General features: G+C 37.4%; 1 protein-coding gene and 1 long non-coding RNA gene across 20 annotated transcripts in view; one reads left to right on the top strand and one right to left on the bottom strand.

Moving 5' to 3' along the window:
* LOC146400981 (uncharacterized) overlaps positions 1–25,973 on the top strand; it is a 119,233-nt gene that overhangs the window by 72,766 nt on the left and 20,494 nt on the right. For 3 of the 14 annotated variants that reach the window (XR_014813119.1, XR_014813108.1, XR_014813113.1), the window contains 4 exons: positions 315–408; positions 3,911–4,025; positions 6,596–6,644; positions 8,194–8,568. This is a non-coding gene — a long non-coding RNA (uncharacterized LOC146400981). Of the gene's footprint in view, positions 1–314; positions 409–3,910; positions 4,026–6,595; positions 6,645–8,067; positions 9,143–18,160; positions 20,643–25,973 lie in introns of those variants that run through there. The other 11 variants (XR_014813114.1, XR_014813121.1, XR_014813110.1 and 8 more) reach the window with 9 other exon arrangements.
* The window catches only part of PDE5A (phosphodiesterase 5A), a 149,810-nt gene continuing 124,118 nt past the window's right edge, over positions 282–25,973 (bottom strand). For all 6 annotated transcript variants that reach the window (XM_021101650.2, XM_021101654.2, XM_021101648.2 and 3 more), the window contains 7 exons: positions 25,475–25,562; positions 21,057–21,157; positions 18,945–19,022; positions 16,933–16,996; positions 9,137–9,211; positions 7,748–7,831; positions 282–4,854 (listed from right to left, as the gene is read on the bottom strand). In XM_021101650.2, the coding sequence (XP_020957309.2) occupies positions 4,717–4,854; positions 7,748–7,831; positions 9,137–9,211; positions 16,933–16,996; positions 18,945–19,022; positions 21,057–21,157; positions 25,475–25,562 (628 nt within the window). In that variant the 3' untranslated portion in view covers positions 282–4,716. The remainder of the gene's footprint in view (positions 4,855–7,747; positions 7,832–9,136; positions 9,212–16,932; positions 16,997–18,944; positions 19,023–21,056; positions 21,158–25,474; positions 25,563–25,973) is intronic.

Here is a 25,973-nt window from a genome sequence, read left to right as displayed (position 1 = left end):
AATTCCTAAGCCTTAGCTCCTCATGCAACATGAGGATGACAGTCACCTTCCATAGAGCTGTTAGGGACCTAGTGAGGCAGAGGGAAAATGTTGTCCTCAAACTGATAGCAAATGATATTAATAAAAAGAAGACTATTACTGAGCAGTATCTAGGCTGAGGAAAGAAATTATTAAAAGTTTTTTTCAGCTATTAGACACAGATGAGTTTGATTAAAGTTTCTTAAACTACTGGACCCATTCTCTCTGCCAAAGTCCCATAATAATCACACGACACTCATGCCTACTTGTTCATTCTTCTTTTTATTTTTTCAAAGCATGGAAAAATGAGGAAACAACTGACAAGTGAAGGGAGTTTGCACAATGGAAACCACCCTGACCATCTCTTGACTTTATAGGGAGCATAGGTGGGTAAGTGTTCCTTTAAAGTGATTTTGTCATAGAAGAGTCATCTGAAGTGGTTCTCATGGTGGGGGAGAGGAAAGACAAGCGATCAACATTCACAATTATTTAAAATGACTTAAAAGCTAAACATAACATATACAGTAAGTCCTTTATCCTAGTACAAAAATAGTGCCAGAAACTATATATTTGTTCAAATGTATTGAAAAGGTATAAGAATACAAATAGATATTAACAGTGGCTAGTGATGACTCATAAGGTTTTCTTTTCTTAAACTGTAATAGAAATTTATATTTTAAATTATTTACATGGTTTTCAACAACATTTATTAAGACATGTTTACACAGGCTTTTGAGAAGCATATGGAAGGGCAAAGTGAGCTTTAATACTTTCTTCCTCGCTCCCTGTGGTGGAGCAGAAGGGGTCCAAACTGTGCACAATTTAACAGTCTAAGAGAACTCTGAGTAATCTCTAGCTGGCTAGCATATGGAAAAATAATCTATATAGTGGAATATATGACTCTTTACTTGCAAAAAGTATTCTTTAAGTTAACAACAGGTTATGTGATTCATACTTCAAAGAAGACATGATGTTTCACTGACAGATTCTTAATAAGTTCCAGGTAAAGAAGACCCTTGGAAAACTATACAATGTATATTATAGATGAAGATGAAAGTGATAACTGTATCCTAGATTTTCACCTCAAATCGACAGTATCAGAAGCTTTAAATCTCTTATCCAGCACTCCCTGCAGATACTGTGAGCTCAGGGTCACTGCTCTGTCTTCACAGCTGAGCACAGTGCCTGACATGTGGCAGGAACTCAATAGAAGATGCATCCAGACATATGTCTGATGCTGAGCAGCTATATTATACCACCTGGTTTTTACATACAGTTGTTCCCAACAGAGCAAAGTGATTATACTTTTCCTCCCTCTCATCTTAAACCACTCTTGTAAAACAAACCAAACAGCATTGCTTGTGATGTCCTGTAAAGTTTTAGGGGTACAATCTGGTAAAAACACAGGAAAATTGGAAATCAAATCAGAGTAGGTCTAACATTTGTGCTCTATGCTGAAAATAAAGGCACTTCACTGGTAGGCAAGAATATATCTGTGACTTGTTTCCTCCCCAAATCCAGGATTTCCAGTACATTGTTGCACACATTCTTATCTCCAACACTCCTTTTGAAGTAAGCTTTTTTTGTCAAGATATCAGTGATGAGGACATCATCATCATCCAGGGTTTGTACCTTGAGGCACGGTGCTCCAAGAGCTCTAAATCTCACACTCACTGGTGATCTGCATGAGTAGCCAAGTAAATGTACTGTCTTTTTTTTTAGTCTTGGAAACTCAACACAGGAAATGACATAAGGGGATTGGATGCTGTGCTCTGTGGTCTGAGAGCCACTTCTGACTGCGTCTCCAGGGGCTATTAGGGCTTACACAGTCGCTGCCTTCTATGACAGCCTCCTTGGAGACAAGGCTTACCCCAAACCTAACTCCTCTGATAGCACAACTTGTTGACACCCACAGAGGTTAAGAGATTTAACACAAGTTCACAAGGACTGTGGCTGGCAAAGGCCAATCCTGTGAATAGTACAAGGCTGGGAAATTCTATAGACATCTTCTCACAACTTGGTAAAATAGTGGGGGCTTTGGGGGCCAAAAATTGAAACGAAATGGTATCATGTTACTCAGGTATAACAAGAATGAACTAACCTAGAATAAGAACAAATAAGAACAACTTCTTGTGAGTTACAAGCAATATAAATATAAGATAGGGTAAGAAGAGACGATGTGTATGTGTGTGTATATATATACACACACACATGCATACTTTTTCCAACTTGAGAAGATACTGGAAAGGAAATATTCACATAAGAACAAAATTTGTGCCCATGTACCAGATATTAATCCATGTATGGAATGATTTTCCTAGAAATTAAAAATTACCTGAACCAACTAACCACTCCTAAAGAAGCACTCTTCTGTATGAACTAAAATTCCTCAAAATAATATAAAGTAGGCATGGCACTGCCCAACTTCTTTGAATTTCTAAACTAGTACAAGTAAAATAAACCATTTTCTAAAGGTAAACCAAAAATTTCTAATCTAAATACATCTTCTTGTTAAAATGGCACATACAGATCCTCCATACATAGTCTACTACGTCTCTAAACATCTCAGTGACATATATTAGAGGGCTCTAATAAACAAACTACTAAAGTATTTGACTACAGATTATAACATAACTGCTAAACCACAGTGTGTATGGCAAAAAGAAAGGTTATTAAAGACTGCTAGTCTTTAAACAGTTTTTCTATACTAAGGAATTATGTCTGCATGCATAGGTGTATACTGGTATGTAGATACATTATTTTAGTGAAAGTCTGTGTAAGTTACACACCAGTGCCACCAAGAGGTAACCATACAGCTCTTATGTGTATGACATATAACAAAAATAGAATAACATCCTGAAAATACAAGTGTCACAACGATAGTACATACAGCGTTAAACAGTTGATCACCTTCTAGCCTAGCTTTTACCGCTACAAAGGAATGGCAATACAATCTGTTTTGCTTTTTTTTAAAAAGCTAAAGAGTAAGAATAAAGCCATTTTATGTCAAGATACATACACACATACTCAGAATTTTAAAAACGTAATCAATGCCACATTTTAGGCACTTTGGGGGGGGGGAGAAAGGATATGAATGGAAAATATGTTTTAGTAAAGTCTTCGAGAATGCTGCGTTACTGTATCCCCAAGAGATTTCCTATCCAAACTAGTGATAGTCCTTCTTCAGGAGTGGGGAAGAGGATGAACAGATCAAATACTTCTTTTCCTACTCTTCCCCAACTCCAGACATTATTGCCTATGTAGAGCAGATTTTCTTTTCCTGAAGCAGGTGCTCATTCATTATCTACTTTTGCAATATGAAATAAAGTGTTCTTTAGGGGCACACATAAACAATAGGAATACACTTAACTGGGCTTAAATTCTAAGAAAATGTTAGTTTTCTAAATGTACTAAAAGCTGAAAGAAATAAATACCATCAACTATAAGCCTGGGGCCAGTATAGGGTGCATAACCAAATTTCTGTGATCTGGGTTGCCTTAGTCCTATAAACCAAAATATGGCACATTCTCAAGCACAAACTCAATACTGCTAAGTTTTACTCAGGTTGAAGATTTCTTACCATATTGCTTCCTCAATTTAATTTCTGACCCCAATATCAAGGATAGCCCCTTAATATTTACACAATTAAAACTTTTCTCTGTACTCCATTTAACAAAGAGAAAAACTATGATTCATTTTATACCCTCTTGTCCTATACAGTCATATTTCACTTCAGACCAGTGCTCCCAAGATCACTTTTTCTCGCTTTCCTGTTGTGTTTTGAAATGCAGCCTCACAAACTGTGGCTTGTAAGGTGAGTGGTAAGGACGTTTAAAAAGGAAAAGGAACTTCAGTATTCAGAACACTCACTGTCAGAAGTGTCTTCCAACAGAAAGTTCTCTTCGCTGGCACACATTCTTGGCCCTTCCACTTCTGGATCTCACTCAGCCCTGGATAAAGTCAGTGACTGGATATCTTCTTCCGAGGTTTCCCCTGTTTTCCATCAGGTAGGTTAGATCAAAGTGAGTTCATGGGTAGCCTTTGGATAGCTGTATCACACTGAAATGAGATATTGCTTTCCTGCCTGTTTTCTAACCCCAAAAAAGTGCAACTTAGTTAAATAATGCCTTTTCTTTACAATACTGCCTTATAGTACTTTCCATTTGTTCTGAGTTTTAACTTTAAGGTAATATACTCTTGGCAAACACACCACATTCCCCTTAAAATCCATTCAGCCAACATTTTTCTCTATTCTATGAAGGTTTTAAATGTCACAGAATATATTCAATTTGCTCCTAGCCTATTTTTGAGAAAGATTCTAGACATTCTTGGAATATTGGTAGTTCAGAAGACATAAAACCAATTATTTAAAATCCCCAGCAAAAAAAAAAAAAAAAAATAGCCTCAGTGCAAGAATGCAGCTTGTACTCTGAAGTACACAAAATATTATAAACAGCGTTCTTATCTATGTGCTAAGAGTGGACGTTGTTGATAATCTCAGTTCAGTGGCATAAAACAAATATACAGAAAATATGCAATAGTCCTCTAAAAACATCTCATGCTGTCCTTTCAAAAGTTGTGCAAAAATAAAAATACAGCAGTGGCAAAGTATACACCAAATCTGTACAGTATATAGCAAAACTAGGCATACTGCAGAATACATCATCTGTAAACTTCAGCTCTTCATGAATAGGCAACTCAGTTCCGCTTGGACTGGCTGCTTTCCCCATTAATCAGCATCTTCTCCTGCTGTTCTGCAAGAGCCTGCCATTTTTGCCTGTTCTTTCTGCAGCCATCCAGCAAAGGGAAACAGTCCTCCGATACATGGGTCAGGGCCTAAAGAAAGAAAGAAAAAAAAAAGCCAAAGAGTAGATGGCAGCCAGGAAATACGCCCTCTTCCTAGGCCTGTCCCAAAGGGCCACATCTCATACTTCATGAGCAGGCCCACTGTTGGGGTTTTCACCAACTGAACACACATACGCAGATCATTTATGAATGACTCTTCCTAAGCTATACTGACAAAGATATCTGCTGAGAGAGAAAGCAAATGTACACATTCCAAAATAACTACTGAACTATGAAGACAGATCTGTGTGGAATCCGCTTTGTGGAAAAATAATCCATCTGGCTTTGGGGTAGTACAGATGGCTCTCCCTAAGTGTTAACTGCATTGAGAGCTGCTTAGATGTTGTTTTTATATAAAATGATTTTATACAAGGTACTTAAGTAGATTTTTATCCAAGATGATAGTAAAGATTAACTTATAACTCTATGTAGCATTATTATTTACCAACTACAGTGCCATACAGATTTAGCTACAAGAATGGTCACTGCAGATTTTGTTTTTGTAATAGACAAGCATTGAAAATAACTTACATACTCAACAACAGGGTTAGGAATGCTGTGTTACTATTTTGCAGCCTCTAAAAATGTCCACAAACACATTTGAAACAGAAAGATATACATTATATTATGGATTACAAAAGAGCAATTTTATTTATTTATTTTTTTGTCTTTTTAGGGCCACAACTAGGGGTATATGGAGGTTCCCAGGTTAAGGGTTGAATTGGAGCTGTAGCTGCTGGCCTACGCTGTAACCATAGCAATGCTGGATCCAAGCTGTGTCTGCAACCTACACCACAGCTCATGGCAACAATGGATCCTTAACCCACTGGGCAAGGCCAGGGATCGAACCCGTGTCCTCATGGGTGTTAGTCAGATTCATTAACCACCAAGCCACGACGGGAATGCCACTAAGAGCAATTTTTGTTGAAAACATTTGAAAATGTCATAAAGGATATACACTAAAGCAAGATAATAGTCCTTATCTCAGAGTAGTAGAGTTAGAACTGATTTTCTTTTTGCTTTTCTGTATTCTGATTTTTATATAACATATATGCTTATGTACTAATAGTAAAAATGCATGTCTGTATTACATAGAATTTATTTATTTGTTTGTTTTTAGGGCTGCACCTGCAGCACATGGAAATTACCAGGCTAGGGGTGGAATCAGAGATGCAGCTGCCAGCCTATGCTACAGCCACAGCAACACAGGATCTGAGCTGCATATGTGACCTACACTGTAGCTTGTGGTAATCCGGATCCTTAACCCACTGAGAGAGGCCAGGGATTGAACCTGCATCCTCACGGATAATAGTCAAGTTCTTAACCCACCAAGCCACAGTGGGAACTCCTATATCACATAGAATTTAAGAGCAGATTCAAATAAAATAAATCCTGGCACAAATAGGAAATATAGAAGGATGAAATTCATAATGGGTGATGTGATTGTTATTTTGACTATATTTACAGGCATGGGAAAAAAAATCAAAAGAGACAGTGGTATCAGCAACTAAGAAACTCTTAATGCAACCCATAGGAGAGTATCTATTATGGAAGAAATGAGATATTCAAGGGTATTGGGAAACCGCTCTGAACCACGTCACAAGGGAATAAACAAGGGGATTGTGAGGAAGGTGGGGAGACAGTGGTACAGAGGCATTAACACCTGGTGTTCTTTGGTCCTGTTGTCTTTTGCTGTCTCTCCTGACCTTTTCTCCTGTTTTTTCTTCATCAGCCACAGCCCCTTTATAAAGTCATGTGATGGCTAGAACCCTGGACCCAAGGTGAGAACTGGATTCTAAGTACAGTTTTCCTACTAACTACTTATTTGACTGGGACAAACATTCTCTCTTCCTGAAAGATGAACTTTACAGATTCAATAACTGAATCTGTGAAACATCTGGATTGGAAGATTTCTAGGGTTTCTTTTGGTTTTGACAGTCTGTATAACTCCATGATAAATGTTCTTTTTTCCAAATAATTAAAACTTAAGACAATTTCCTGTTTAACTTTTAAAGACAAGGACATCTACTTTCTGTTTGGGGGCATAAATATCTAAACTAGTAAACCAGATGTTTTAGGGTGAATATCTTTAGAAAAAAGGAAGTAAATTAACAATACCCCCACCCCCCGAAGTATTCCTCTAGCCACCTTCTTTTAATCATCATAAAAACCTTCTTAGCAACAGTAAAGCCACACTATTACAATGAGAGAAAGTTAGATAACTATCTTTCTTTATTTAGGCCAAAATTTAGACTTAAAAAGAATATGCTAACATTGAACATGCACAGTATACCTGAGGGTAGCACTGGAACATAATTTTTCTTAGCATTCCCTTCACAAATTTTGTGGAGCCTGCACTTAGCAGGCACTCACGAGGTACTTACACATTGATGAATGAATGTTGTTGGTTTTGTTTTGTTTTGCTCTTTCTTTTTTTTAAGGACCATACATGTGGCATATGGGAGTTCCCAGGCTAAGGGGTGGATGGGAGCTGTAGCCGCCGCCCTACACCACAGCCACAGCAATTCAGGATCCAAGCCACATCTATGACACATGACAGCTCATGGCAACACTGCATCCCCAACCCACTGAGCGAGGCCAGGGATCGAACCTGTATCCTCAAGGATACTAGCAAATTTGTTTTTGCTGTGCCACAACAGGAACTCCCCTTATTTTTTGGAATTAATGTTTTTGAGAAACAGTAATTAAAAATGTGTTCCTCGTTTAATATAAATAGCATGTTCATTAGCAAAAGAAATAACCCTGATAATTTTACTTCGTGTCTTAAGAAGCAAAAATAAATGCCTGATATTAATCACTTAAGTTTACCTCAGATTTTAATTCATAACACAAAGTTTAACAGGTCTAGTAATTTTTATAATACCTCATACAGTTGCAAGCAGATGGCATCTATGAATCCAACTTGCATACTTGGGATCTTGTTTTTCTTCTCCCTATTCATCAGATCCTGAAAACACAGTCAGAGACATACACACAGATCTGCATTTACTTGCAGAACACAATGCAAGTTGGCTCTAAAAAGATGAATTCACTGGGTTAGCTGAGGAAGGCCAGATACCCGCCTCCTATGTTCTCTAGCCTCTTGCATCCCCCCACCGCACATGCTCAGGAAGGCCCTGGTCTTAACCCCCTTGTTTATCCTGGTTCTTGCTTTCCTCATATGACCCACAAAACTGATCACAGACCTAGAGTCCACTGTTGATGTGTATTTGGAGAACACACATGCTTTCAAATTGTCTACTGGTATGGAATCAAACAGTCTCAGTTTTGTGGAAGAAGCCACTGAGGCCAGAGTTGATTATCATTCAGGTCACTCCAAGAGCTTAAAGAGTGAAGATTATGCAGATGTCGCTGCTGCTTATTCCCAAGGACTTGTGACTGCTGCACCGGATGAACCCAGCAGCTCCATGGGAAGCAAAGTCTCAGTGCTTGTTTTAAGATGAAGCAAATTCTCCATTAGCTGTGACTCATTGTTCTCAGAAGATTCTGAGCTTCTGAACAAGCCTACTACTATGCTGTAGGAGACTGAATAATTGCAAAGGACTAATGACACATAAGATGTACCTGGCTGAAGATAAAGAGCAGAGTGGAGGGGATGGTACACAGAGGAGGGGGGGGGTCTCATAACCATGTCATATAATGGCTCAATAAATGTTCACTTGAATTGACCAAAAAAAAAAAAAAGACTATGCTTCATTTCTAGGAAAAATTTCTCCAGTGGTTTGAGAAGAATCTTCTTGTATTCAAGATTCCCCACTTTATTCAAAAAGGCAGTATGTACCAAAAAATCTTTAAATTCTGTGGGCCTTACATCACAGTAATTCTGGGAATACATCCTAACAAGATAATGAAAAAAATGGCCCACATTTAGCAACAAAGATATTCACCAAGGTGCTTTCTGTAATAGTGAACTCTGCAAACATTATACCAAATAGTAAATTATAGTTATATCTACTTCATGTAACCATTATAAATGATAAATGGGAGAACATCTGTTAGAATGAAAAGTGCCTTATTCTATTTAAGTGGAAAAAGCAAATTACAAAAAATAGGTACAGTATGACTCAGTCTTTTTTGTCCTCTGTAATTTGCTTATTTTCTGTGACAAACATGTATAATTCTTCTAGTAAGAAAAAGCTCTTTTTTTAAATGATGAGAAACTGTGTTCCTAATAGCTCATAAAAACATGAAAAGAAAGTCTGCAATAAAAAACATATATGAATAATTCCTCCCAACAAGGTCTCATACTTACAGTGGGCTCTATGTTGAGTTCTTTTCTCTCTCTGTCTCCTTGGTCAAAAAATTCAGTTGCAACAAGTTCTGCTATCTAAAATCAATAACAGGCTTAAGTTTGGGTAATTAAAAACATATCCTTTAAAACAGACTTTGCATGGATATAATAAAATCTACCACATCCATAGCTTTCAACCATATCAGTAAAATTAGAATAAAGCAGTAATGAGTAACACAAATTATATTTTATCTATTTTAATGTGTACCTAAGCACAAAGCCCAGAGTTTGTGATCTTCTATTTCTTCTACAGAAAAAAGCAATATGTTATTTCAGCTTCAGCAGTTAGTGGGAAAAAAGTCCCATTTGTCTATCTGTATGCATAATCAATGAGATATTTAAATACCTGTTATACCAGGATCACATAGGTCCACATACTAAGACTGACTGACACGCCTTTTAGGGTTCTTTTAATCATCTCTCATTTTAAAAAGTTTTAAAATTTTGGTTGTTGCTGAATAAACTGGGTTGTTTATCCTGCAGTATCCCACTGTCTGGATTTTGCTCACTGCATTCCTGTGATGAAATTTAATGTTTCTCTGTATCTTGTATTTCCATAAACCAGTAATGATATCTAGACATTTGATTAGATTGAGATTTAATTTTTTTTATTTATTTATTTTTTTGCAATGGCTACTTTATAGGCAGTGCTATCTACTTCTTTCAAGGGCGACAGAAAGCCTGAAAGCCTGGTTACTTCTCTTTGTGATACTAGCAACCCTTCATGATCTTTACCTACATTCATTAATTCAGGTGGCTACAAAAAGGTGATATGCAAAGCAATCATTCCTTTTTCCTTTATAGCTGAAATACAATAAAGTTTCCCACATAAATTATTTAGTTATCCTAAAGTACAATCTGTATAAAATAAAGCAAGATAAATATCTGATTTTCTCCACTTTAACTACCATTTAAAAAATAACGTGGTTCTCAAGCTCCACCAAAGATAATATGGAAGGTTCTGTTCAATTATTATTTTGAACTCTTATATTTAAACATATTTAATGTATTTTATCCGTATTAATGCTTATTACATTGTTCCATTTTGGCCAGCTGAGAGCTTACTAAGTTGGTTTCTTTGTTCTTCAGACATGACTTTATCAGCCTCTGATAACTTTCTTGCTTTTCTACCATAACAAGATCTTCTAGGTGCATCTTGTACATTTCCTGCTTTGGAACTGCAATCAGGCATTGTTGGAGCTCTCAGTCCTTTAAATTGAAGTACTTAGAAACCAGTCTGGGTAACTAGGTTGGTCCATTACTACCAGGGTGATCTTACTTTTAAACCCTTTTAGTGGATGGAACTAAGATACACCTAAGTTCATCCAATATTTCCTCTTCAAATTCAGGACTACACAAAAACCTTATCTACCTTAGATCTTTATCTTTCTGCTCACATTGAAAATCCTACTTCTTAACAACACCAAAATAATTTCTCATTTGCTTTTATGCCACATCACCCACAATGGTGACCGAATATATAAAATCACCATTAATAATTACTGAAGTTTTAAGGGCTTTTCTGGTAGTTCTTTTTATTGTTAGTGTACATCTCACTAGGTTATATGGTCAAATTATTGTTTTAATATGACTTGGAATAAAATAGTCCTTCTCAGTGTGGTTTTGCAACTAAAATCTCCGTGTGATTTTGTTTCATTTCACTTTCAAGGTTTGGCGATTTTTTTTAAAGATTCACTTGTATTTTATAATTATAAAAACAATTTACATGGTTCCTAATTAAATCCACAAAATAAGTACATGCAAGCAACTCTAGCTTATATTTCTGTTCTTTTGATTCTTTTCCTATTCCCTCCTGCCCCATGTGGGAAATAATTAACTTTTTTTTGTGGTTAATCCTTCTGGTTTTCTGGTTAAAATATAAGCAAATATGTACATATATTCATATTTCACCCCCTTCTCAGATAAATACCTTTTTTACTTAGAAGTAAATCTTTGTAATCACTCCACAGTAGTATAAAGGTAATCCTCATTTCTTTTAACATTTGCAAAGAATTAATCATGTGAATGTACTACAATTTATTCAATCAATACCCTACTGATGAACATTTGGGTTATTTCCAGTCTTTATTATTACAAATAGCCCTAAAATGCCTGTGTAAATGTCTTTTATATTCTTGCCAGTAATGGTAGAAGTAATGGTAAATGACTATGTGTATTCATATACTTCCAAAGAGTTACAGAATTTTGCTTTCCTTGTTTTCCCAGAGCTTCCCCAACAGAGTATGTTGTAAAGCTTTTAGATGTTTGCAATTGGACAATTGAGAAATGGTATCTCAGTGTTTTTTTCAAGTGAGGTACAATTTACATACTGTGAATTGTTAGATATGGGTATACAGTTCAGTGTATTGACAAATGCATGTAACTATGTAACACACATCCCATCCAAAAAATAAGAGTATTTCTCTCACCCCAGAAGGTGCCCTCAGGCCCCTTCCCAGTGAATCCCTGTACCTTTTTTCCTCCCTCCCCACTCCTTTTTTCCTCCCTCCTTACTCAAACACTATCCTAATTTTTTCACTATCAATTAGTTGTGCCTCTTCTAGAACATCACACAAATGACATGCAGTATGTATTCTTCTATGTGTCCAGTTTCTTTTGCTCAGTGTAGTGTTATTGAGGTGCATCCCAGTAGCTAACTACTACATTTACTGTATGGTTATGGCTACTGTATCAGTGCTCAGCAGTAGTGCTGAGCAGGATTCCACTGTGTGAAGGAATACACGATTCATTTATCCAGCCTCCTATTGAGAAATGTTGGATTGTTTCTATTTCCAACTACTAGGAATAACACTGTTATGAGATTCTGTACAAGTTCTTTTGTGTCGGTGTTGTTTTCATTTGTACCTTTCCTTTTATCTGACATTCTGAGAACCTTTTTTTTTCTTATATAAACCTTTTTTTAATTTACATTATTTTTTTTCTACTGTACAGCATGGAGACCCAGTTACACATACATGTATACATTCTTTTTTCTCACATTATCATGCTCCATCATAAGTGACTAGACATAGTTCGCAGTGCTACACAGCAGGATCTCATTGCTAATCCATTCCAAAGACAATATAGTCTGCATCTACTAACCCTGAGTTCCCAATCCATCCCACCTTTTCAAATGAATAAGAGCCATTTACATTTTTTTCTATCAACTTATTGTTCAAATCTTAGGCCCATTTTCCTGCAATGTTGTTGGCCTTTTTCTTCTGTATTTTTTAGAACTCCTTTAATATTAGGGGTATTAACTATCTAAGACATAAAAGTTGCAAATATTTTTACTTGTTTCTCATTGTCTTTCTTTACTTATAGTGTCTTTGCCATGCAAAAAGATTTAATTTTTTCTTTTTCTTTTTAATTTTTTCGTGTAATAAAATTTATCAGTCTCTTTTTTTTTTTAATCGTTATTTCCCCCAACACCCTCCCCCGCCGCCGCTGTACAGCATGGGGACCAGTTACACATTCATGTATACATAATTTTTTCTCCCATTGTCGTGCTGTGTCTTAAGTATCTAGACATAGTTCTCAGTTGCTACATGGCAGGATCTCATTGTTAAATCCATTCCAAAAGCAATACTTTGCATCTGTAAACCCCAAGCTCCCAATCCCTCCCACTCCCTCCCCCTCCACCCGGGCAACCACAAGTCTATTCTCCAAGTCCATGGTTTTCTTTTCTGTGGAAAAGGTTCATTTGTGCTGTATATTAGATACCAGATATGAATGATATAATATGGTGTTTGGCTTTCTCTTCCTGATTGACTTCACTCAGGATGAGAGTCTCTAGTTCCATGCATGGTGCTGCAAATGGCATTATGTCGTTCTTTTTTATGGCAGAGTAGTATTCCACTGTGTTTATATACCACAGCTTCCTAATCCAGTCATCTGTTGATGGAAATTTGGGTTTTTTCCATATCTTGGCTATTGTGAATAGAGCTGCAATGAACATGCAGGTGCATGTGTCTTTTTTAAGGAAAGTTTTGTTCCAATATATGCCCAAGAGTGGGATTGCTGGATCATGTGGTAGTTCTATGTATAGATTTCTGAGGTACCTCCATACTGTTCTCTATAGTGGTTGTACCAGCTTACCTTCCTGCCAACACTGCAGGAGGGTTCCCTTTTCTCCACACCCCCTCCAGCACTTGTTATTTGTGAACTTATTAATGATGGCCATTCTGACTGATGGGAGGTGGTATCTCATGGTAGTTTTGATGTGCATTTCTCTAATAATCAGTGATGTGCAGCATTTTTTCATGCACTTGTTGGCCATCTGTGTATCTTCCTTGGAAAAATGTCTATTCAGGTCTTTTGCCCATTTTTCAATTGGGTTGTTGGCTTTTTTGCTGTTGAGTTGTATAAGGTGCTTACATATTCTAGAGATTAAGCCCTTGTCAGTTGCATCATTGGAAACTATTTTCTCCCATTCTGTAATAGCTGCAAGCTAATCAATGAAATTAGAACATACCCTCACACTATGCACGAAAATAAACTCAAAAGGGCTTAAAGATTCAAATATAAGACAAGACAGCATCAAACTTTTGGAAGAGAACATAGGCAAAACATTCTCTGACATCCACCTTATGAATATTTTCTCAGGTCAGTCTCCGAAAGCATCAGAAATAAAAGCAAAAATAAACCAGTGGGACCTAATCAAACTGACAACCTTTTGCACAGCAAAGGAAACAAAAAAGAAACCAAAAAGACAACTTACAGAATGGGAGAAAAGAATTTCAAATGATGCAACGTTTTTTTTCCCCTCTTTCTCTTTAGGGCCAAACATGCGGCATATGGACGTTCCCAGGCTAGGGGTCAAATTGGAGCTGTAGCTGCTGGCTTACACCACAGCCATGCCAGATCCGAGCCATGACCTACACCACAGCTCATGGCAGTGCAAGATCCTTAACCTCCTGAGCAAAGCCAGGGATCAAACCTGTATCTTCATGGATACTGGTTGAGTTTGTTACCACTGAGCCACAACAGGAACTCCTGTTAATCTTTTTCTCTATTGTTTCATTAAGCCATAGTTAGAGAAGTTTTCTCCTTGGTTATAAAAGAATCCACAAATGTTTTTTACTTAGTACTTGTGTGGTTTAATTCTCTACACTGAACTCCGTGCTCCATTTAGAATTTAAGTATGCAGAATAGATCCAATTTTGTCTTTTGCCATCTGGCTATGGAAGATAGGAAAATTATCCTAACAATCCTAACATTATTTAGTAAAGTCTATCTCTCCCCCAGTTATTTGAAATCTTTTTTTTTTTTTTTTTTTGGTTTTTTGTTTTGTTTTATTTTGCTTTTTAAGGGCCACACTTGTGGCATATGGAAGTTCCTAGGCTAGGGGTCAAATAGGAGCTGCAGAGTTACACACATTGGCCTATGTCACAGCCATAGCGATGCCAGATCCAAGCCACATCTGCTGTCTACACTGTAGCTTGTGGCAATGTTAGATCATTAGCCCACTAAACGAAGCCATTTACATTTTTACATCTGTGTCCTCATGGATACTAGTTGGGTTTGTTACCACTGAGCCACAACAGGAACTCCCCTAAACTTTTTTGTTGTTTTTTTTTTGTTTGTTTTTTGATAGGCAAGAGATAGATTTATTAAGATAGGACGCTTGTGAGAGATGCAAGAGGGCAGGGGAGGAGGCTCTGTTTTAATTGTACAGTTTTTATGGTGTTGCTTTTAATGTCTGGATCCCAACTTCACTGCTGAACTTTTTTTTTGAGTTTGATTCAGAAGAAAGATAAAAAGACAAATTCTTTCCTCTGCCATTCTCTTTCCTATTGGGAAATTTGCATATAGTCCTATTTATTAGGGAGCAGGAAGGTCTGTCAAGACTACATCCCTAGAGTGCTTATGGCATGTTAGCTTTGACACATGGAGAGTGCAGCTCTGATCTTGTTTTCTTGGAACGTGTATTTCTTTTTTTTTTTTTTTGTCTTTTTGCCACTTCTTTGGGCCGCTCCCGCGGCACATGGAGGTTCCCAGGCTAGGGGTCGAATCGGAGCTGTAGCCTCCGGCCTACGCCAGAGCCACAGCAACGCGGGATCTGAGCCACGTCTGCAACCTACACCACAGCTCACGGCAACGCCAGATCCTTAACCCACTGAGCGAGGCCAGGGACCAAACCCACAACCTCATGGTTCCTAGTTGGATTCATTAACCACTGCGCCACCACGGGAACTCCAGAACGTGTATTTCATGAGATGAGCCTGTCTTTGCTGGGCTTCATGACTATGCAGCCCAGAGCCATGACCAAGAGCAACTGTCAATAATCTCAGGTAGTAAGTACATTTATGATTCAGAATGCAGTCTTCAAAAATAAAAACAATATAAACATCATTGCAGGTTTACCTACCCCTTTTTTGAGCTTAGGGCCTTTACTGCCTCTGGCAAAATGTTATGGCAGTTACTTATTTAGGGAGAGGATGTATTTTTAGCCTCCCAGCCACAGGCCCTGATCAGATCCTTCCTGACATCTTATATCAACATGTCTTATATAAGCCCCAGAAATGTTTAAGTTGTACTTGTTAATGTCTATTTAGAGTTGAGCTATAGCCTAGTAGGCTAACCGTAGAAAAAAAAATAAATTTGCTTCTTCTAATTTTTAAGGTTATTAAAACGATGTGCTAAAGAAAAAAAAAAAACCCAATTGAGTCAAAAGTAGTACTGAAATTAAACTTTATCGGCAGCTAGGTTTTTGCTGTGTTAATGTGGATGCTCTCTTAATATAGCTTACAGGTATTAAGTGTTAACGAGTCTTTGAAAAAAGAAAACCTATTTATGTGCAATTATATGCTTTTAATACTATTTGAAATTTAGATGAAAAGTTCCACAAATACTTCAAAAGCTACATTTAAGAATAAAGACATTTAAGTGGTTTTCATGTCTTGGCTATTGTGAATAGTGCTGCTGTGAACACAGGGGTGCGTGTATCTTTTTGAATTATACCCTTTTCTCCACGACCTCCCCAACATTTATTATTTGTAGACCTTTTAATGATAGCCATTCTGACCAGTGTAAGATGGTACCTCATTGTAGTTTGGACTTGTATTTCTCTAACAATTAGTGATGCTGAACATTTTTTTATGTACCTGTTGTCCATCTGTATTTCTTCTTGGAGAATTATCTATTTAGGTCTTCTGCCTACTTTTTGATTGAGTTGTTCATTTTTTTTGTTGTTGTTGTTGAGTTGTATGAGATGAACTAATAAAGAAGATGTGGTATATATATACAATGGAATACTATTCAGCTGTACAAAAGAGCGAAATAATGCCATTCATAGCATCATGGATGCAACTAGAGATCCTCTAAGTGAATTAAGTCAGAAAGAGAGAGAAATACCATATGATATCACTTGTATGTGGAATATAAAATATGGCACAAATGAACCTATCTACAAAATAGAAATAGACTCACAGACACAGAGAATAAACTTGTGGTTGCCAAGAAGGAAGGTTTGGGAGAGGAATGGAAAGGGAGATTGGGGTTAGCAGATGTAAGCTATAATATATAGAGGGGATAATCAACAAGATCCTACTGTATATCACAGAGAATTATATTCAGTGTTCTATGATAAACCATAACAGAAAAGAATATAAAAAATGTATAACTGAATCACTTTTCTGTACAGAAGAAATTAACACAACTCTGTAAAATCAACAATACTTCAATTAAAAAAAAGAGTAAAGATATTTCTTATTTAGACTTTTTAATTATTACTTTTATTCCCACTAAGCACATACCCGTTGTTGAACTGGCCAGGGTTTTGTAATTGCAGAAAGATCACAAGCTGTCATCAGCATTGCCCTGTTAAAGGAAAAAAGAAGCCCAATACTCCTGTTTACTTTCATGAGAATATAAACCTTCGGTAAATAGTTACTAATAAAAAAAATTAAAATCCTCTAAATTACAGGGATGACAGTTTATCAAGACTAAAGAGACAGGAGTTCCTGCTCTGACACAGTGGGTTAAGAATCTTGACTGCAGTGTCTGGGCTCACTGTGGCGATTTGTTCCCTGGCCCAGCTAAGCGGGTAAAAGGATCTGGTGTTGACACAGCTGCAGCTCGGATTCACTCCCTTGCCTGGGATCTTCTGTATGTTGCAGGTGCAGTCATACAATTAAAAAATGAAAAAACAAACAAAAAAACACCAGATACAGAATCCATACAGAAGCAGGACTGATGCAGTGATATCACAGTGTCATTCTTTTGGATACCCAGTGAACTACTAGAATTTGTCTTCAAACTCATTTAGCTCCAGATTGGCGGAAGGAGAAAAATTATTAACCTTTGGGCAAAAAACTGCCTGTTACTACTTTTTTATCCTGGTCTTCCAATCATCAGTGACAGAATGATGAAAACACATTGATTGCCAATAATTAACCATTAAAGGATAACATCAGATATCCTACTGATAAAGGTCCTATGACAGCAACAGCTATGGTGTGTTATCCTAATTTACTCAACATGTGTAGTGACCCTATATGAAAAACCTTTGAATTACTGAACAGTATCTTCTGAAGAAAAAGAGGAAAAAGATAGGATAGTACTCTTATTCCTTCTCTTGGTAGAGAAGATGAAAACCATGCTGGACTCTAGAGTCAGTGATAAGGTTCCACAGACTCAGTGCTTTATTTATTGCATGAAAATATTTCTGTCTTTAGCACAGTGTTTTCCAATTTCAGATCCAATTATGTGCCATCTAGTCCCTTTAACTTGTTTGAAGAAATAGGCAAAAAGGCCATCAGTGTCATATTGAAACACTCAAGGTAAAGGACTGTATCACCTGGTGCTCTAGGCAAACTCACCCTATAGGTACATTCTCCCTAACCATCCAAGGCCACAAAGAAAATGTCTTACTGCCTATAGTCTACCTCTTGTACCAACCCCCTTGCAAGTAATGAGTACACCAGAGATATTTTAATCATGAGGATTTCAGTAACATTTGCCAATACAAACTGCCTCCCTCAGAGAAGACTGTGCACCTGTATGAGCTTAACTACGACCTGGACAGTGAAGAGTGGAAGAGGTGACTCCAGTGAGCGCTACATGTCTGGAGTGCTTCTCTAAGGTCAGAAGTTGGGTGAGTGGAACAGTGAAAACTGTGGCACAGACTTGGAACTGAGGTCAGCTTTCTTCTTTGTTATTGAGAGAAACTGTTCATGAATCACAGTGGCATGTCTGTACTTTTCTAAAGCACTGTTCTGAAAAACGTGTTGAGACTCTGTAAGTGAAGCATGATTCTACTGAACAGACATCTGGGCATTTGTGTAATGTTCCCTTATAATTTGCATCTTTGTTTGCATGTGAAATAGTATCAGTCTATTTTAAGAAATGTTGGTTACAAAATTGTAATAGAGCACAGTCCTTAGTATTGCTGTGTCTATCTTTTCTTTATTATTGACACTTTGCTCTTTTTTATTGATCCAGTTCTTGTCACGGCAAAGGCAGCAAAAGATGGTCTCTACATCGGGAAGGGAGGGATGGGGGTATCGGTGAGGGGAAACAGAAACCCTGAAGTTCTGACAGTGCTACTCTGCCATCATGCAGGAGAAGTAAACACTTCTCAGCCACCTCTTACTCTCATAATCTTTAGGATGCTTTTTTTAGGTCAAGTAAATATTCATATTCAGCCCTTTGTATGACATTCTTTAGAATTCTGACAGCCTCTGAGATCATCAAACTGTAACAAATAACTGCAACAAAATTAATTAGGTAGCAAAACTTCTGCTTTAAGGATAGTAATCCTACTTACAAAAATAACTCTTTTTGATGAGGATCTTCCAAATTGAATTGATTTTTTCTTATAAGCTCAAAGAATTCTCCTCTCCTCCTTGAAAAGAAAGAAAAATATTTGGTGGTTATGATGAGTCCCCTCAGCTCTTATCTCTTTAGTCTACAAAGACTTGTGGAGTAAAATTTGGGGGGGAAAATCTCTAATGGTTTCTTCCTTATCTTAGAATCCAACATAAACATGATTATTTAAAAATCTTTAATACCTCATTTTCCTCTCTTCCACTATATTCTTCGCTTGAAACATTAAGTCTCACCTTTTTCTAACTATAGATCATATATAATGGTAATTTTAATTCTTGAACATGATTCTAAGAAAATGAAACAATATGAGTTAAAAATTTGATGCCAAGAATGATTTAAGAAATTTTGTTTTTGGTATATGGTTTCAGTTAAAGTTCATGTATCTCATTAATATATATTATGTTATAGGGTAAAAAATATTCAAAGTAATTATATCAGTATAAAGTTGTGAAGCGCTTCTGAAGCAAAGAAAGACCAAATGTAAACTAATATTCATTCAGTGTATAAATTGGCACATTATAAATCAACCATACTTTAATTAAAAAAAAAAAATACTCATTCAGTGTAGAATGAATACCTCCATGTAGCCCACACTGTTAAGCATCTTGGGAAATTTTAAGACATGAGTTCTTTTCACAGTGTTTACAATCTAGTCAAAGACACAAGACAAACATAAGATAAACTTACATAGCAAAAATGGCTATATGTGACTGAGTACCAAAAATGAAAACAGGCTTCAAAAGGGTTCAGAGGGGAGACCCATATGGCCTGGAAAGGTTGGGAAGTCCTTGTAGTTACAGGTATTTTTCAAATTCTTAGTAATTTAATAATCTTTATTCTACAGTCATCTTGAATAAACTGAAATTTACTGTATTTTCTTTTTATTCTAATTAAAGTGTTCCAAAATCTAATGAAATAGACTTTTAGGTGTTGTTACTTTTAGATGTACAGCAGTGGCTCTCTGGTATGTGTTTTCATGTGCCTGTCCTGTTTGTTTTTACTTCTCTAGATAGTGGCTAAAACCATAATGTGCATAATGTGAGAGGGAGAGAAGAGAGGTGTGTTCCGGGGAATCCTGTGAGTGTGACAGCCTGCTTCCCCTCACTCACTCCCACACATGCAGGAAAGATCTTAGTTTATGTGTGGGAAACAACTGCTTGCCCAAATGTAGCCAGGTCTTTCCTTCCTTGCTTTTAGAAAGGTGGTTCATTTATGCAGATGCATACACATACACACAGGGCACTGATACACTCTAGTGCATTCTTTAACTTTTGAATCATTAACTTCATTAAAGTTCTGCATTAAGACTCTTCTTCTACCAAAATCCAAGTAAACAAACACCACAAGATTTACGTGTCTGGCATTCAGCTCCGTTTTCTGCCCACACAGGCTTAGATGACAATGTAAGAGAATTGTGAAATGGTCATAAGTTGGGGGAGTGAAGGGAAGGAGGAAACAAATGGCCACATAATCTCTAGATCAGCCACCTTAGCTTGCAGTGACCTTGAGATGGTTATTTGCCATGTACACAGCTTCAGAGATGTACCAGTGGTTAAGCATCAGAAATTCTCTGTATTGTATAATTTCTAGCATTAAATAAGCCAAAGGAATAAACTTTGCTGGAAAAAAAAAAAAAGCTTTTCTTTTATAAAGTTTGATAAATAGCTTTGCCAGGACATTTGTCCTTATAAAAATATCCCAATATGGGTTTTTAAAGTTTGAGACAATGCAATGTTTAAAGTTTCAAACAACACATTAAGACCTATTTATCAAGAGATTTCTTGGAGTTCCCATCAAGGCTCAGTGGAAATGAATCTGACTAGCATCAATGAGGACGAAAGTTCGATCCCTAACCTCATGAAGTGGGTTAAGGATCTAGTATTGCCATGAGCAGTGGTGTAGGTTACAAATGCAGCTCGGACCCCAAGTTGCTGTGGCGTAGGCCATCACCTGTATCTCCAATTCGACTCCTAGACTGGGAACCTCCATATGCCGTAGGTGTGGCCCTAAAAAGACAAAAAAAAAAAAAAAGATATTTCTTAAAACTTACTTAATGTACAGTGCTAGGTCTGTAGCTAAAATTGCTTGCTTGATTATTTTCAACGTGGTCTTATATTCTTCAATGGAGAGGCCACTGAGAATCTGATTGCCCTTCACAAAAAAGAAAACCATCATTAACACTCCACCTGGAGAAGCTGCTGACAAGAATAAAATCAAAATCTAAAAAAATATTGTCACATCTCTTAAACACATCTAGTACTTGAACTAAGGAAGATGGGGACACCTGCTTACATAGAGTAAATACCATGAAATAATGTTTCCCCTCCATGCTCCCACTCTCACCTCCTTGTCATGTAGGAAAAAACAGCTTTGGAGTTCCCATCATGGCTCAGTGGTTAACGAATCCGACTAGGAACCATGAGGTTGCAGGTTCCATCCCTGGCCTTGCTCAGTGGGTTAAGGATCCAGCGTTGTTGTGAGCTGTGGTGTAGGTTGCAGACGTGGCTCGGATCCCGCATTGCTGTGGCTCTGGCGTATGCCAGCGGCTACAGCTCCGATTCGACCCCTAGCCTGGGAACCTCCATATGCTGCGGGAGCGGTCCTAGAAATGGCAAAAAGACAAAAAAAAAAAAGAAAAGAAAAGAAAGAAAAACAAAAAACAGCTTCATGATGGTTCATTAGCCTAAATATGCATATTTTCCCAACGTCCACTCCTTAAGCCTTAGTCCAGGCCTAAAAATCTAACAACTATATACCTTTTTCCTTTGTGCAGGTTAACTGCTATAATCTGACAGCAAGTGAATCTTTGAAAAATCAAAAACCATATTAATAGACATGAAGAATAGAGTGATTAAATTTTAGACAGCTGATTATTTTTGAAAGTAATTTCTCTGGGTTTTTGTAATAAATCCAGTGATACTTTTTGTTGCAAATTTATATAATTTTATCTTAATCTTGAAAACAGTGTGTATTCCTTAGGAACGTGCTGCTGATATAGATGGGTGAGGGCATGAGCCAATGGTGTGCTCATTGGTGGTATAAAGAAAGCAAGAGTTGAAACATTATAAAGAAGATTTTTAAAGTGGCTAATCCACGTGAAAATTATATAAAGTTTTTGCTATATAACCATTTTTTATTTCTTGCCTGCAATTTAAGTCACAGTGACTCTCTAATCTTGAACTGAGTAAAATACACCTTTGGTACCCAGAATATACTCCAAACAACATATGTGAATTGAGTCAGATGTGTTTCCTAAACCTCAAGGCTGAGAAAAAACCCAGAGGCCTAGGAATAGGATCTGGAGGCGAAGGATGTTTTGAAGAAAGAAAACTACTGAGTGTGGTGGGCCAGGGCCAAACACGGGTTAGAGGATAACTAGATGCTGAAACTGTGGCATATGTCGAATTAAAGAATCTGCGATTACACAAGAAACATTTTTAAGACTAAATCACTTTAGGTTCTACATGAAATAAAGCTATTCAGAAAGTAGTTTCTGATACTTTTATTTAAGATAAACTATTTTAAGTGGAAAAGTAGAAACGTCTTTGGTATTACATTTTAATTTTCCCTTCCAAAAGCAAAGGCTGTAAATTCTTGTATGTTGGTGCTTACATAGACAGAATATATAGATAGGTCTTATAATGTGAGGCCAGCCATATGTACAATCAGATTCCTTATATATTAAGTATTACATAATAACTTATGTTGCCTAGTAACAGGTAGCTATGATAGGAGTACTGTTAAATATGCTTTTTATAAAAAGCTTAACATATTTTCTTTCTTTAAAACTAAACAGGGAGTTCCCACTGTGGGGCAGCAGGTTAAGGATCCAGCATTGTCTCTGTGGTGGCTCAGGTCACTGCTGAGGCACTGGTTCCCCAGCCCAACACAGTGGGTTAAAGGTTTAGCATTGGTCTAGGTCACAGCTGTGGCTTGAATTCGATCCCTGCCCTGAGACCTTCCACATGCTGAGGGTGTGGTTGAAAAAAAAAAAAAAAACTAAGTATGAAGGGGTTCCCCGGCTCAGTGGGTTGAGGACCCAGCACTGTCACTGCTATGGTTCAGATCACTGCTGTGGCTGTAGTTTGATCTCTGGCCTGGGAACTTCTGCATGCCATGGGCGCAGTGAGGAAAAAAAAAAAAAAAAAAACAAGAAAACTAAATAGTATATTAAAGTGACGTTTGAGCTGAAGGGCAGACAGCAAACTCCAACTATGTACAGATGTTTTTGCTATAACTTGACATATACATTCCTGAGATGTCTCCGTTCAGAAAAACTACACACTAAAAATAACATGGTTTATGGGAAAAACTGGTGGAGAAGGCCACTCAAAGCCTATGTAACTTTAGAGCCAGAGCACAAACCAAATTAAGAATTGGCACATCTGGAGGTAACTGGACAGGCCAGGTTAGCAAGTCTAGAGGCTGCCTCTGAGGGTATTTAAGAAACACAAAAACAGCTGAGTGGAAATGCTGGTTTGTGGAGGCCCAGGGACAATGCAGATGGAACTGATCACTGAGACCATGGAGCTGTTTAAGGGGGGCACTGGAGGAAGAGCAACCTCCCAAGAGTCAAGGTGAGGGAGCGCACCTCAGGGCCAAGCGCCCATTTTCAATATTGTTAGAACAGAAAGGGCTGTACATGCAGAAGTCAAGCAGAGGGCTTTTTCCTTCCCTGCTAAAGGCTGAAATTCAACTCCTGTAATTCTGGCACCTTACCTAAGAGAACGTGTGCATGAAACAATACAGCTTGTACATTTTTCTAATATCATTCTCTTATTTCCCACTCACAGATGAACTAATTCATATTAAATAATCACATCTGTAGCAAACAGTCTGAACTCTAGAGCATGTGCAGAATATGAGGTGCCAAAAGCGGCCACTTAAGTCTGAACCCTTCACCTTCAGTGAGGGGTGGGGTCGATCGTGCTCCCCTTCACTCAAGTAAAATAGAGTGTCTGTCTCCTGGAGTTCGGTGGATGGCACAGGGCCATTGTGTACTTGTGTCTGACTCCTGTCTGGAAAACTTAAAAGGCAAGACACAGGCTGGCTAGTCACTCCGATCAAGCAGTGAAGGAGAGGCTGCTTCGGTATGGGATGGCCTGCCTTCTCTGAGTTTTGGAGGCTGGGGGTCAGTTTAAGTCCTGTCTTGTTCAAGAGGACCACAAAGAGAGCAAAAGAACCTTAGCAGAAAGGAGCTGAAAGCCAACAATCAGATTTCCAGGAGCTGAGGACGGAGTCATAAGGTGACCACCTAGACAGAGACGATCACTCGCATTAAGGGAACATCAGTGGGAAAAGTCCACCATTAAGACCCCCGGCCAGGTTCACGGAATTCCCGTAAGAAAAGAACTTAGTTTTAAATACCTACTAGACGCCACAAGAGCACCACTCATAACAGTACCAGTGTGTTGAGAATGTTCTTGCCCCTTTTCTTCTCTCCCTTCCTATTCTCCATATCCAGAGGAGTAAGAAATTATGTGGGAGTTTGGGAGAAGTGAAGGAGTTAGGGATGAAAGAAGCAACACAAGGTAGGGATGAAAGAACCAACCAGGGCAGTGAGGGGAGAACCTGAAACATTAAATCAAGTCCAAGATCTGGATTCAGCACTGGAAATTTTGGTTTCTAAATTGAGAACTGTATGCTATATTTTGGGACCTCAAGTTCACTAGAGGGCTTTTACTTACGGAAGAGTGACCAGAAAAGTTATGAGCCTTGTGAGCTTTCCTCTACGGCTCAGAACTAGCCCCAATGGGCAAATGTAAAGAAACAGAGGTAAAATTGCTTTTAAGACTATATACCATGCATGATGCTTATTCAACGTAATTGTTATAACTTTCACTTCTTATTAAAAAGGTAATGCATGTATATAATGGAGAAAGTGAATAATGAACAAATAAAATAAGAAAATAGAAAGACTATTAATAATTTAACTAGACAAAGATGACCATTGTGAACATTTTCGTGTATATCACTTTAACCTTATTTTCCTTAAAATAAATATGTGTAGCATAGCATATCATATGCTTTCTCACAGTGAAAGATATTCATTTAGCTAAATTGTTGATTAGCTTTATTCCTTAATGAAAATGTATATGAGAGGTCAGAAGTTTCAATAAAAAGAGGAAAAGGTATCGCCCCGTCAAAGTAAACTTCTGAGAGCAACACTGGACAAAAACAAAAATAAAAACAGAATTAACTAAGAGCCATAAAATAGCTGTTTTATTTGTTTCTAATAACCAAGTAGAGGTGAGTAACCAAGTTTCCCTTATCAGGCAACATTTAGTTTTGGTTTCTAGAAAAGTGAGGCTGTGAAGATCTCCAATGTTTTGGCTTTGCCTTTCTTACCCAAAAAGGAATCAAGCATGCTCAAGAATTTATGATGCTGGGAATAAATCCAAAACTTAAAAATAAAACTGAATTTATAAAGCTCTTCTAAAATTCCACAACCATAAATTAGGTACTTACAGGACTATTAAGAATCATCAGGCACTGGTCAAAATGATGATGCTCCATGATTGAGTGGCAATAGAGCTGAGCTAGTGGGTGTTCACTTCTGAAAAACAGTGCGTTGAAGAAAGAAAAAAGGTTTAAAAAAGTATCACTTTCCCCAATATATCAGTTTATCAATTTCTCCTTTACAGGTTAACTGAAAAAGAGGCTACTTCCCAAAAAATCATCTATCAATTTCCTCTCTTCTTGCTAAAAAGAGTGAGGTGATCTCTGGGAAATACATATAAAGAGTCAAACTGTTCTCAAGTATCCATGTAACTGCTGCTGGTGTGGAGTATAAATAATTTCATTGGTTTTAATATTCAAATAGAAGGAATAAACTCAAAAGATTTTTCTCTACACACGAAAAAAAATCTCTGAAATAGATGTGTCACTATTTTTCAATTTCGAAACTGCAATTAATTTAAAATATGAAACAAATTCCATGCAAGCCTTTCCTCTGAAGTCAGGCTGA

Source organism: Sus scrofa, chromosome 8 (genome assembly GCF_054392235.1).
Source record: "Sus scrofa isolate SSC_HxYL_T2T_F1_AM1 chromosome 8, Sscrofa_HxYL_maternal_Yorkshire_Landrace_v2.0, whole genome shotgun sequence".
Lineage (NCBI taxonomy): Eukaryota > Metazoa > Chordata > Mammalia > Artiodactyla > Suidae > Sus > Sus scrofa.
The sequence above is the reverse complement of the archived record's forward strand: the minus strand, read 5'-3'. Positions and strand labels throughout refer to the sequence as shown.